The following is a 12324-nucleotide window of genomic DNA, read 5'->3' as shown; positions in this document are numbered from 1 at the left end:
CCCATGCCAACTTGCTTGAAACTTGAAAAAAAGTACACTTTCACCCACTCTACTCCATATTTTCATGAACCATCATTCAGTACCACAAGCAACATCAAACAGCAGAGATAAACATCATTTTCTGTCACTTAGAAACACTACTAGCTGCAGCCATCAAACAGAACCTCACTCATTCTGAAAAACTCATTTTTTGTGCATTTCTCAAAGTCTGTCAAAAACTCAAAAGAGACTAAGCCTTGCCTTGCCTAAAACAACATTCATGCAACATTGTGGACCTATTGCAACCATACTTTTCCAACTGGAAGCTCTTTTTCCACTGCTGTTTTAAAGAGGCATCAGCCATGGCAGTCCAAGTGTGAAGCCATTCCAAGCTATTTCAAGCCAAGCCAACTTCACCATTCATCATTTAAAGCCCTCTAGCACATCTGTTTCAGGCCAAAAACATCAAACAACATCTGTATCTCGACTGTTCTTCCATTTTGGTAAAAATTCGATCTCCTTATTTTGTTAAATTAGTGCATGCTTTGGATAGGTCTCTTAATGCTGAGTTCACTGATGGTTTTAGTTTTGAAAATGATTAAGTTTACTGAAAGTTGTGGTGGTTTAAAGGTTGATGCTCGATTTTGTTTTTGCTTATTTCTTCTTGCTTAGCTCGATTTAATGAAAATGGAGTTTGGAATGTTGATGTGTGTTGCTTGATGATTACCATGATGTGTTCGATTTACATTTCTGGGCATTTTTATTTTCCACGATTTTGGGAGAGATGAAGCTTCATACTGCTACAGTAAACCCTAGCCATTTTTCCAGTTTTTTTCCCATTTTTCACGTGCATGAGCTTGTGTACTGTGTCATTAGCCAGCAACCAATAAAAACATTTCCTCCCCGCGTCCAAAACGACTGTGTTTGGATAAGTGGCTTGGGTAATTACAAGTCTGCCATCAGCGTGGCATGTCCCATTGAATAAATGTTGTTTTTCTCATTTTTATTTCATTTGTGATCTTCACCTTACAAAAATCATTGCGCATCCAATTTTAATCCAAATTTCATGGGATTTTCTGCATCATGTTCATCACAATCTCTAGTTTTTTATCATATTTTTTCCAGATTTTTTTGATGAGTGGATTTTAATTGGTATTAGGGTTTGTGACATGTATGCATATTTTGTATACTTTGCCAAAACATTTGTGAAATGATGATGCTTTATCCAATGGCTCCCAAATTTTTTGTGCTTGAACTAGACACATTCATGGTGATTTTGGTGTAGAGTTTGTGAATTTATCTTATGTGGTTTGAGAGTTGTGAATTTTTGAAGTAGGGTGTGACAATTTGTGTCACACCATTGATGTGCAACTTGTTGATTTTTGTACCCATGCTTCTTGACCTCCAATTGATCTGATTTTTTGCATGAACCTACTCTTGTATGTCTAGTGTACATGTGAATTTTCTTGGAATTATTTGTGGCATTTCCTAATTGTTTGAGATTTTCTCCCCTTCTTGGTCAAATGTTGACCTCATGTGACACTTGTTCCCATTTCATTTGTGAAATTCTCATGCTTTATTAGATGGACATGAAATTTTACATGAGATAACTAGACATACTCATCTTTGCCATGGTTTTAGTCCCATTCATTTATCATACACCATCTCTGATTTATGATTTTTCTAAGTTGATGCATGTTTGGTTGACTTCATTGAGCATGTTCAAAATTGCTTTGACTTTCTGATTTTCATTGACTGCCTTCCACTTGTCCAAATGAGATGAAATTTGACATGCTTACCATGCTTTGGGTTGTGATTGATCATGATTTATTTGGTGATTTTTGGAAATGTTTAAGATTGGTTTTGATGCAAGTCTTGCTGTTGACTTCTATGAGCTCCCATGTGCCATGATTTGACTTCTTTTGCTTATGAAATGATGATGGTACATGATATGAACATGAAACCAATTGGGTTTGCTTCCTAAATGTTTGAATTTGATTTTGATTGGACATTGCTTGCTGTTTTGGCTTTCTCATTCATTTTTGACCCTAGGCTTGTCCTAGTGGTCCTGTGGCTTATGTTTGAGTTCATGTTTTCAGGTTAAGCTACAAATGCTTCAAAGAGATCACTACAATTTGATTGAGTTCATTTGATTATCATGAGCTAACCTTTGTTTTGTAGGTGGCTTGACTCATATGATTTGAGTCTTGTGCTTGGCACAGTTGATTATCTGTTTTGACTGTTGTTTCCCCAATTCCTTTTGCTTTGACTTGTGAACTGTGTACTGATTAGTTTGACTATTTCAGGTACCCTTAGTTGCTTTTAGTTCCTTGTGAACTTTGCTTTGCTTTGCTTGTATAAGCAATTTGCATTGAGGTATATTTCTAATCTTCATGTAGTCTGGAAGACCTGGCCTGTTACTTGGCTAGGCAACTGTCTGAAGTCCTCCTTAAGAGGCAATGTTTGTGGATGTTTAATTTTGTCCTTGCATAGAGTCAAAGACCTCCTAAGTGAAGAGGCAATTGGCAGAACCCAAGGGATATGCAATCTATCCCCTGCTATTCTGTGTGTCCTCTGCTTTGCTCACACCACTGTGTTGATGCATTGCAGATACTAACCCAAGATCTTGTACAATTGTACAGTTGAGTCAGTTTTAAATGTGTAGAAGGGTTCCCACTTTCTGAACCCACACATTCTTGTCTTAAGCTCTCCCAGGCCAGGGATAAGAGCTGTGAAGTCTTATCTTCACTCACCTTTCATCTGCTTCACCTTAGCCCCTCAATGGCAAGGTTAAGAGCACATTCACCCAGTTCCAGAGGTTTGTTTGTTGAGGTTGATATGACCCCTCGACTAAAACCTAACCCTTGTTTGAGCCACTTGCTTGTGTATAGTGTGTGCTATCTGTGCTTGTATGTTTGTTTGACTTGCTTCCTGTGCAAGTTAGGGTTAGTTTAGACTTGCTTCCTGTGCAAGTTAGGTTTTGCTTGGCTTGCTTCCTGTGCAAGTTAAGTGTGTGTGTGGCTTGCTTCCTGTGCAAGTCATGATTAGGATAGTCTGGCTCCCTGTGCCAGTTAGCTAGAAACCTTAACTTAGGGATGATTTTGCATGATAACATCTAGGCTCGAGTCGTAGTCTCCCTAGTTGTGTCTCCCTCTGTTATCTGGTCAGGCTAGTCCTTTTTCCCTCCGTAGGGGAACTACATCGCCCTGATCTTCATACCAGATGAAGTATGTAGGCAGGAGATTGAGCTGATCTCTCCGGGCGCCCTTTTTCTTTTTTGTGTGTGTTGTTTGATAGTTGCTAGGCTCGAGTGCCTGACTCCTTAGCAATTTGTTGTCTGTTTGTTCTGAGTGTGTGCTTGACAGTTATAGGCTCGAGTCCCCGACTCCCTATTAACTTGTTGTGTTGTCGTGTGCTTGGAAGCCGATGTAAGTCCATCGAGTGGCATTTGGGTTCCAGTGTGTGTGTGTTTAGGTTCGGATGCTGACATAAGTCCAGTGATTGGCAGTCGGGCTCCACGTTTGCCTTTGTCTTGTTTTGTTTGTTTGCGTGTCAGCCGAGCTACGAATGCTCTGATTCTCCTTCGTCCAAGGAGATGCGTATGCATAGGATGCGACATCCTAGCGAGCATGTGTCGTTTCCCCAGTCCGAACTACTTCGACTCTGATGTCTATGCCTGATAGACTAAGTAGGCCCAGGATACGATATCCTGCCGAGTCAGTTTCAGTCTTGTTTGTTTCTTGTGTCTCTTTCAGCCAGTGTGTGTGTGTGTGAGCAGCGTTTTAGCAACCAATATTCCTTCCTTTTGTGCGTGGATCCCGTCGAGTACGACGGATGCGTAGGGGTGCTAATACCTTCCCTTCGCATAACCGACTCCCGAACCCATCCTCTTTGGTCGCGAGACCATGTTCTTTCCAGGTTTACTCTGAGCGTTTCCTTTCCCTCTTTTGGGATAAATAACGCACGGTGGCGGCTCTGTTGTTCTTCTTTTCCCGCCGGTTTTTCGCGTGATGCGACACTAGCGTGTCTGCTAAATGATTCTCTTCCCTTGGGATATGGTTGAATGTGATCTCTTCAAAGTATGGAATTAATTTCATCACATGTTCTCGGTATGGAATTAAATTTGGATGACGAGTCTCCCAATCTCCATTATTTTGGCTAATGACCAAGGCAGAATCCCCATATACCTCAAGATGCTTGATCCTTAAGTCAATAGCAGCTTCAATCCCATAGATGCAGGCTTCATATTCGACCATGTTATTGGTGCAATCAAAACAGATTCTGGCAGTGAAAGGAATGTGAAAATCTCTGGGAGAGGTAATGACAGCTCCTACATCGTTTCCTAAAGCATTTGAAGCACCGTCAAACATGGGTGTCCATCGCGATTCTGGTTCTGGGCCTTCATATGGGTCTGGTCGGTTATAATATTCGTTGAGAAACAAAACGTCTTAATCGGGAAAATCAAACTTCATCGGTTGGTAATCCTCCACAGGCTGATGAGCTAGGTAAACAACAATTATACTACTCTCGATGGCCTTCTGATTTGTATACTGGATATCATATTCTGTTAAAATCATTTTCCAGCGGGCAACCCTCCCTGTAAGAGCAGGCTTCTCAAAGACATATTTGATTGGGTCCATCTTCAAAATCAAGTAGTGTGGGTCAACATGTACTGTCTTGGCCGACTAGTAGCCCACACCAGAGCACGCCAAGTTTTCTCAAGCAGTGAATAATTGGTTTCACAGCTGGTAAACTTTTTTCTCAGGTAGTATATTGCATGCTCTTTTCGGGCAGACTCGTCATGTTGGCCTAAAACACACCCCATCGACTCGTCGAGGACAGTGAGATACATGATTAAGGGTTTACCCTCTACTGGAGACATAAGAACAAGAGGTTCTTGCAAGTACTCTTTTACCTTTTCGAATTCCTTTTGACAATTATCGTTCCACACCACTGCCTGATCTCTTCTTAACAATTTAAGCATTGGTTCACATGTAGCTGTAAGATTGGAGATAAACCTAGAAATGTAATTCAATCTCCCTAAGAACCCACACACTTCTTTTTCAGTTCTTAGCTCAGGCATCTCTTGAATCGCTTTTATCTTTGCAAGGTCGACCTCAATTACCGTCTCACTGATCAAAAAGCCAAGTAATCTACCATACCTTACTCCAAAAGTGAATTTGTTGGGATTTAGACTTATCCTTAACTTCCTCAATCTTTCAAACAACTTCCGCAGGTTGATTAGATGTTCTTCCTCTATGTGGGATTTTGCAATCATATCGTCCACGTAGCACTCAATTTCTTTATGGATCATGTCATGAAATAGGGTTACCATTGCACACTGGTAAGTTGCCCCTGCGTTCTTTAGCCTAAAAGGCATAACCTTCTAACAAAAGGTTCCCCAAGGTGTAATAAACGTGGTCTTCTCCATGTCTTTAGGATCCATTTTAATCTGATTATAACCGGAGAAGCCGTCCATGAAAGAAAATACTGAGAACTGCGCAGTATTATCGACCAATACATCAATGTGAGGGAGAGGAAAATCATCCTTGGGACTTGCTCTATTCAAATCATGATAATCAACACACATCCGTACTTTACCGTATTTTTTAGGTACTGGGACGATGTTAGCTACCCACAGAGGATAAGAAGCAACTTATAGAAGACCTGCATCAAACTTCTTTTGCACTTCATCTTTGATCTTTTTAGACATATCAGGATGCATTCTTCGAAGCTTCTACTTAACAGGTGGACATTCTTCTTTCAAAGGTAGCATATGCACCACAATATCGGTGTCCAGCCCCGACATGTCTTGATATGACCAAGCGAAACATGTCTTGATAGGACCAAGCGAATATGTCGATGAATTCTCGCAGCATATCGATCAACCTGGTCTTCACACTTTCTTCCAAAGAAGAACCTATTCTAACCTCTTTTATGTCATCCTTATTTCCAAGATTCACAACCTCAATGTCTTCTTGGTGCGGCTGGATGACCTTTTCCTCCTGCCTCAATATTCTTATCAACTCTTCAAGGAGTTCACAATCTTTGTCACCTTCTTCTTCGGCTTGGTAGATCTGATTGTCAAAGTCATAATGAGCGATAGCAGAATCGTTATCAATGGGGTCCGAAGTGGACGTGGATCTACATTAATGATGTTTTTTATGCTTTTTTAGGAAGTGTATGGTGAAAGGAAAATATTGCCATTTTTAAAAGGAAAGATAAAAGTAAAATAGAAAACCAAGGATCAAAAATTTAGAATGTGAAAACGTCCTTTATTTTATGATAAAAATTGTAAATTAAATAGGGTGGCCCTACATGATTCACCATGCCTTGGGCAGAGCGTGGGAATTATTGCATGATAAGAAAACAAAAGAAAATTACTCTTGATTAATTGTGACTTGGGTGACATCTTTGCGGTCCAATTGCGAAGTTCTTCACCTGGAACACTTGGCCGGATCTAGTTGTCGATGTCATAATCATTATCATCATCATCATCATCATCATCATCACCAACATCATTGGCCTGATCATTATTGATAAACCCAACACTTGTAAACCTCACCGGGGTGAGAACTTTTGGAGCTTGGGGAGCTTCAGGAGCTACGTCTTGCTGGGAATTACTGAAACTGAGGCCCAACTTGTCAAATTTCAAAGGGAGATCCAACACACGACCCCAACCTTCGGGGTGACCACTCTCGACCACTGCTCTGGTGTCCTTCAATGAAGACATGGAAACTACATGCCTTTTATCCTCAAAACAAGGGGTTTTGATCATCTGGACTGCCTCGAACGCCTAAAACGGAGTTTTATGTATTTCCCCTTCAACTTCTACTTATCGGAAGGATGTCAGATGACTCACCATGTACTCTTCTTTGCCACACACAGTAACAATCTTACCACCACTTGGGAATTTCACTTTCTGATGTAATGTAGATGTTACATCACTTGCCATATGAGTCCACGAGCGTCCTAGCAAACAACAGTATGCAGGCTATATGTCCATGACGAAGAATGTCGTACCGAAGACTTGGGGTTCAATTTTGACAGGTAGGTCTACTTCACCAAAAACAGCTCTTCGAGACTCATCAAAGGCCCAGACTATCAAGTTACTGGGGCGCAATTCAACTCCTGCATAATCAATCTTCATCAGAGCAGATTTAGGCAGCACATTCAAGGATGATACGGTATCTACCAATACACGGGATAATGTAGTTCCTTTGCATTCCATAGAAATGCGCAAGGCTTTGTTATGATTGCGCCTTTCTGGAGGAAGATCAAAGTCTGTAAAACCCAAATTGTTATCAGCTGAAATACTAGCCATAACCCCTTCTAGTTGGTTGACAGTGATGTTTTGTGGTACAAAAGTAGAACTCAATAATTTCATCAAGGCATTCCTGTGAGCTTCGGAACACAACAACAAGGACAATATTGAAATCTTAGATGGCGTCTGGCTCAGATGATCTATCTCTTTATAGTCACTTTTCCTGATTAATCTCAATAACTCTTCAACTTCTTGGGACAATGAAGTCACAGGTACTACATTCAGAGCATTAACCTGTGTGGACCATGAATTGTCACTCATCACTTGTTTACCCTTGGCCTTTGCCAAGGCGTCAACATTATCTTGGACATTTTATGGAGAATACACCCGACCACTTTTGGTAATTCTTCCTATACCGGTAGAGTTGTCAAAATTTAAACTTGTGTCTTCACTTGGTTTGTCTTCGGATTTCCTCCCTTCTTGCTTTACTACATGGTAATAAATATCTGACCCATAATCCCAAGGTACAACATTCTCGCAGGAGTAAGGGATAGGACCAGGAAACGTGATTGTCAAGGATGTAGGCCTAATAGGTGTTGGAATATTTGCAGGAGTATATGGAATGGAAATTACTGCCACCTCTTTCTCTTCAACTTTCTCGTCTTTCACGATCTTGTCACACTGTAGAATACCATTATTGATCAAATTTTGAATCCCAATCCTCAGGCTAACACATCCCTCAGGCTGGTGCTGGCATCCACAACAATTTGGGGGACACCCAGGAAAAACTCCGCTTTGGATCAGGTAACTCTTAATACACGGTAAAGGAGTAGACAACAAGTTCACATCCATGATCAAGTTAAAACTCTCACCCTCTTCTACCATATTAACAGTAGGTCCACCGTGAGTTGGCATCGGATTTTGAATAACATTAGGCCTATTGTCCGGGGTGAACTGAATGGCATTGGAATCCAATAATTCTTTCACTTTGTATTTAAGGGCCCAACAATTCTCCACATCATGGCCTATGGCCTCAGAATGAAATTCGCAACGAGTATTAGGATTATAACCTGCAGGGAGCCTCTCAGGAAGAGGTGGCAGTGGCATGCTCCTTAAATTAACCAACTTCAATTGTAGTAGATGTTGGAGTACTTGAGAATAAGTCATAGGGAGCGGATCAAACACTTTCTCGATCCTAGGTTGTCTTGGCTGATTGTAATTACGACGAGGAGCGGTTTATGTTTGTTGTTGTTGGTGGTGGTATTGTGGTTGTTGTTGTTGCTGAGGAGTTACGGTGATTGGAATGGCCACTGCATTCACCTGTTGTTGTTGACGTGGATGGTGATGTTGATGTTGATAATGTTGTTGATGTTGATAGTGTTGTTGATGTTGTGGTTGGTATTTTTGTCTACCTCTGCCTCTTTGAATATAAGTGGCGCTTGATTCACCTTCCTTCTTCTTAGGGTAACCATTGAACGAATTCTTACTAACTCCACCTGCAAAACTCCTAGTAGTGGCTGACTATATTTTACCCATCTTGAGACCAACTTCAATTCTATCTCCAGCCATTACTAATTCGGAAAAACTAGTATAAGTACTACCCACCATTATGTTGTAGTAAAGACCTTGCAAGGTACCCATGAACATGTCAACCAGTTCTCTCTCCATCAATGGAGGTTGAACTCTAGCAGCTAGTTCACGCCATTTCTGAGCATATTCATTGAATGACTCATTCGGTCCCTGAGTTGGACTTTGTAATTGGGTCCTATTTGGTGCCATGTCGATATTGTATTGGTAGTGTTTCACAAATGCTTCCACCAAATCCCTCCAGTTTCTGATGCATGTTCTTTCCAGATGCATATACCATTCTAAAGATGCCCCATCTAGGCTATCCTAGAAGAAATGCATTAACAACCTTTCATCTTTAGAATAAGCAGACATCTTGCGATAATAACCTATAACATGTGTCTTTGGGCAAGTTGTACCAGTATATTTATCAAAGACAGGAACTTTGAACTTAGGTGGAACCCTTACCCCTAGCACCAGTCCCAGGTCAGTAACGTCCATCCCTAAAACACCTTGTCCTTCTACGGCCTTCAACCTTTCTTCCAACAGACGGTATTTCCTATCATCAACATGAACTCATATGTCACTGTTATGCATTGAATACATATCTTCGTTACGATCCATTTCCAAATCTTGCAATTGAGGGCTTCCCTTTACCTTGGGATGTCTCTTCATGTTCCCAACAATGAGATATGGTTCCCCATGATTGTACAGTGATGGTAGAGGTGGTGGAAAAATTCCACGCAGGCCCTGGTTATGAGCATGATAACCATTAGCATGTTGATCATTAAAATTCAGCCCAGCGAAATTCATAGTAATATTGGGACGAGGCTGCCCCACAGAAACATCTTCGAATATCAACTCAGGTCGTTCAATCTCAACACGAGGTCTCTCCACAAGATCCCTTAATTCTTCCTGATTACGAGTCACATTGGCAATGGCCTCCACGAACTGTGTCATCCTAGTATCCATATGGTTTCTCATCTCTTCAATGTTAGCCCGAATTTGATCCATTTGACGTCTCTGGTTGTTTCTTGTGGTGTAATGGTGAATGACTAGATTTGCAATCTCTACTAAGAAGAGCAGAGTCAATAAGATAAGTCCGACCAGAAAACCTGTTATGAATGCAGTATGAATGCATGAATGAATGCAATGCATGTAATGACATGTTTATGTATTTCCAGGGTCTTGAAATTTTGATTCAAGTTATATAAGAGAAAAGAAATAGAAGATAAATAATGAACACTTGGATAGACTGAACATCTTCTTCATTAACAAACCAGAGTAACATAAGTAGTTCTTACAAGAGGAATAAGTGTATAATCAAAGCAAGAGTGAAAATCAAAAGATCCCATCAACAATAATGATGGTGATTTAATACATGAAAAACAAAAAGACCAAATTAAATCTTCCAATCCACATAGGTCATATGTCCTCCACTCTTGAGATACTTCAGACTCCAAGCTTTGGACTCTTCAAACATCTTCTTTGTTTCTTCCTGATTGCGTTTCTAGACAAGGTTTTAGATAACCACATCTTTCTAAGAAATCATATCATCCAAGTACCTACATTGATCAATCAACTTCTCACATTCGTTGCATTCTAGAAGTTGGATTTCTAAGGGAGCATCATCTCTCTCTCTCAACTGAGCTTTAAGGCTTGCAATCTCCCCCATAACTTTTTCCAAATTAATGTGGCTCCCTTTGAGCTGAATTTCCACCCTTATCCTCTGAGTATTTTCCTCTTCGAATTGAGTATTCTTATCCTGAAGCTGCTTCTCCAGTCTTTTAATCTTGTCTTTGTACCTTTTCTCTATCTTGGGTTTGGTGACCTTAAGCGATTCATGCTCTCGATGCTTTTGCTTGATTTCTTCTTCAACCTCTTCAAGAGCTCTCTTTTGTTCTTCAATAATTGTAGAAGTATCCCCTCTAATTATGTTAATCTTATTCTTCTTTCTGACTCTTCCATCCACAGCGAGACCATATTCGCCAATTAATTCATCCCTTTCTCTAAGTTTATGAGCCAAATCCATCTTTTCTTGCCTAAAGCTGAAAACTTGCATGCTCAAATCTTCCTTTTCCTGCTTCAACTTCTTATTCAAAAGCAAAGTCTGATTGAAGTATTCTCAAGCTATACCACAATCACCTCATACTTTTCCATTCTATCCAACCTCAAGTTATACCACACCAGGTCATTAGAATTAAGTCTCATCAATCTCTTGGACCATTTCGAGGTTTCCTTGTTATCTGCGAACACTCCTTTGCAAGGGAGATGACTTCAGAACCAATGATACAAAAGAGGAGCATAACAACATACTAAACCACCTCTTTTCTTGTTATTTCTGGAATGAATGGAATGGTAAACATCTCCCAAAAGAGGTGGTACAGGGTTCCCCATCATGAAAATACGAATGGCGTTTATATCGACGAAATTAACCATGTTGGTAAACAAAACAATACCATAGATACTGCAAGCCAAAACTGTATTGAAAACCTTCTAATCTTCTTCTTTAGCCAAAGCATCCAGAGTGGTCAAAAGTAAGCTTAGATGAAACCCAGTGAGTCCTCCTTTTGTCTTGAGATTAGCATCCACCATATATTTGCCCAAATAAAGGGCAGCGGGAATATGTCCAGAATCAGGGACCTCCATGGACATATGGAAAGGAACTTGGAGTTTGATGGGAATTCCCAGAATACATGAATATTCTTCCAAAGTCGGCGCCAACTGATAATCTTGAAAGGTAAAGCACCGTAAAGGAGGATCGTAGAACTGTAGCAGAGTGTGAAGTGCATTGTGTTGATACTTGCTGAGAGGAGCTTTGAGGTAACCCACAATCTTCCCAAAATCCCTTTTGAAAATTTCCAGATTGTCAGGAGGGGATCTCTCAACCATCTCGAGAAGGGAATCCATGTTGACCTCAGGAAACTTGTAAGAAACATGTCCACCTCTACCAGTATCCATCTTTAGAGACGACTTAAATAATGAGAATCAAGAATTAAAAACACCTAGAAATACAAAGACATGTGTGTTAATAGGATGAAAATAACAATGCTTATGAATGCAAATGTGGTTTCCATATCAATAGATAGTTGTTATGCTTGATAGCTGACTGAATGTATCAAGTTCAAAAATTCGACGTGATTTTGAGAAAACCGGGTATGACGAAGGCTTATTTTGTGACACCCACCCCAACTCACAAGTAAGTTCAAAAATTCGACGTCATTCTGAGAAAACCGGGTATGACGATGGCTTTCATAATAACACTCTGCCTAGTGCATAAGGCATGCAAGAAAAAAGTATTCTTATCAAAACCTCATATGGGTATGGTATGCCATACAAACTCTTATGTGTCAGGCGCCACGAGAGTTAACATGACTATCCACTTCTAACCTATGTGTCACTGGCCTGGGTAGTGGTCCTTCTACCTCATAGTAACATCCCATCCAACCTGTAAACAGGAAATCCAACAACCAGTATAACAACAATATCCAAAGTATGAAGAGTAACAAAATGCA

General features: G+C 40.4%; 1 protein-coding gene across 1 annotated transcript; it reads right to left on the bottom strand.

The window, feature by feature from the left end:
* Positions 1–6973: 6973 nt before the first annotated feature.
* LOC127103430 (uncharacterized) lies at positions 6974–8410 on the bottom strand. Its single transcript, XM_051040691.1, has 2 exons — positions 7631–8410; positions 6974–7537 (listed from the first exon to the last, which is right to left on the bottom strand). The coding sequence occupies exons 1-2, from the start codon at positions 8408–8410 to the stop codon at positions 6974–6976; spliced, it is 1344 nt and encodes a 447-aa protein (XP_050896648.1).
* Between the last annotated feature and the right edge of the window lie 3914 nt (positions 8411–12324).

This window comes from Lathyrus oleraceus, chromosome 7 (assembly GCF_024323335.1).
Source record: "Lathyrus oleraceus cultivar Zhongwan6 chromosome 7, CAAS_Psat_ZW6_1.0, whole genome shotgun sequence".
Classification (NCBI taxonomy): domain Eukaryota; kingdom Viridiplantae; phylum Streptophyta; class Magnoliopsida; order Fabales; family Fabaceae; genus Lathyrus; species Lathyrus oleraceus.
This window is presented reverse-complemented; position numbering and strand designations above follow the sequence as displayed.

Bases quoted from the DNA above. Each gene is read 5' to 3' on its own strand.
- LOC127103430 (XM_051040691.1), bottom strand. From the start codon at position 8,410: ATGACTTATTCTCAAGTACTCCAACATCTACTACAATTGAAGTTGGTT. The intron at 7,538-7,630 runs GTGTATTCTCCA...TGGTCCACACAG, and splicing joins GAATTACCAAAAGTGGTCGG to GTTAATGCTCTGAATGTAGT.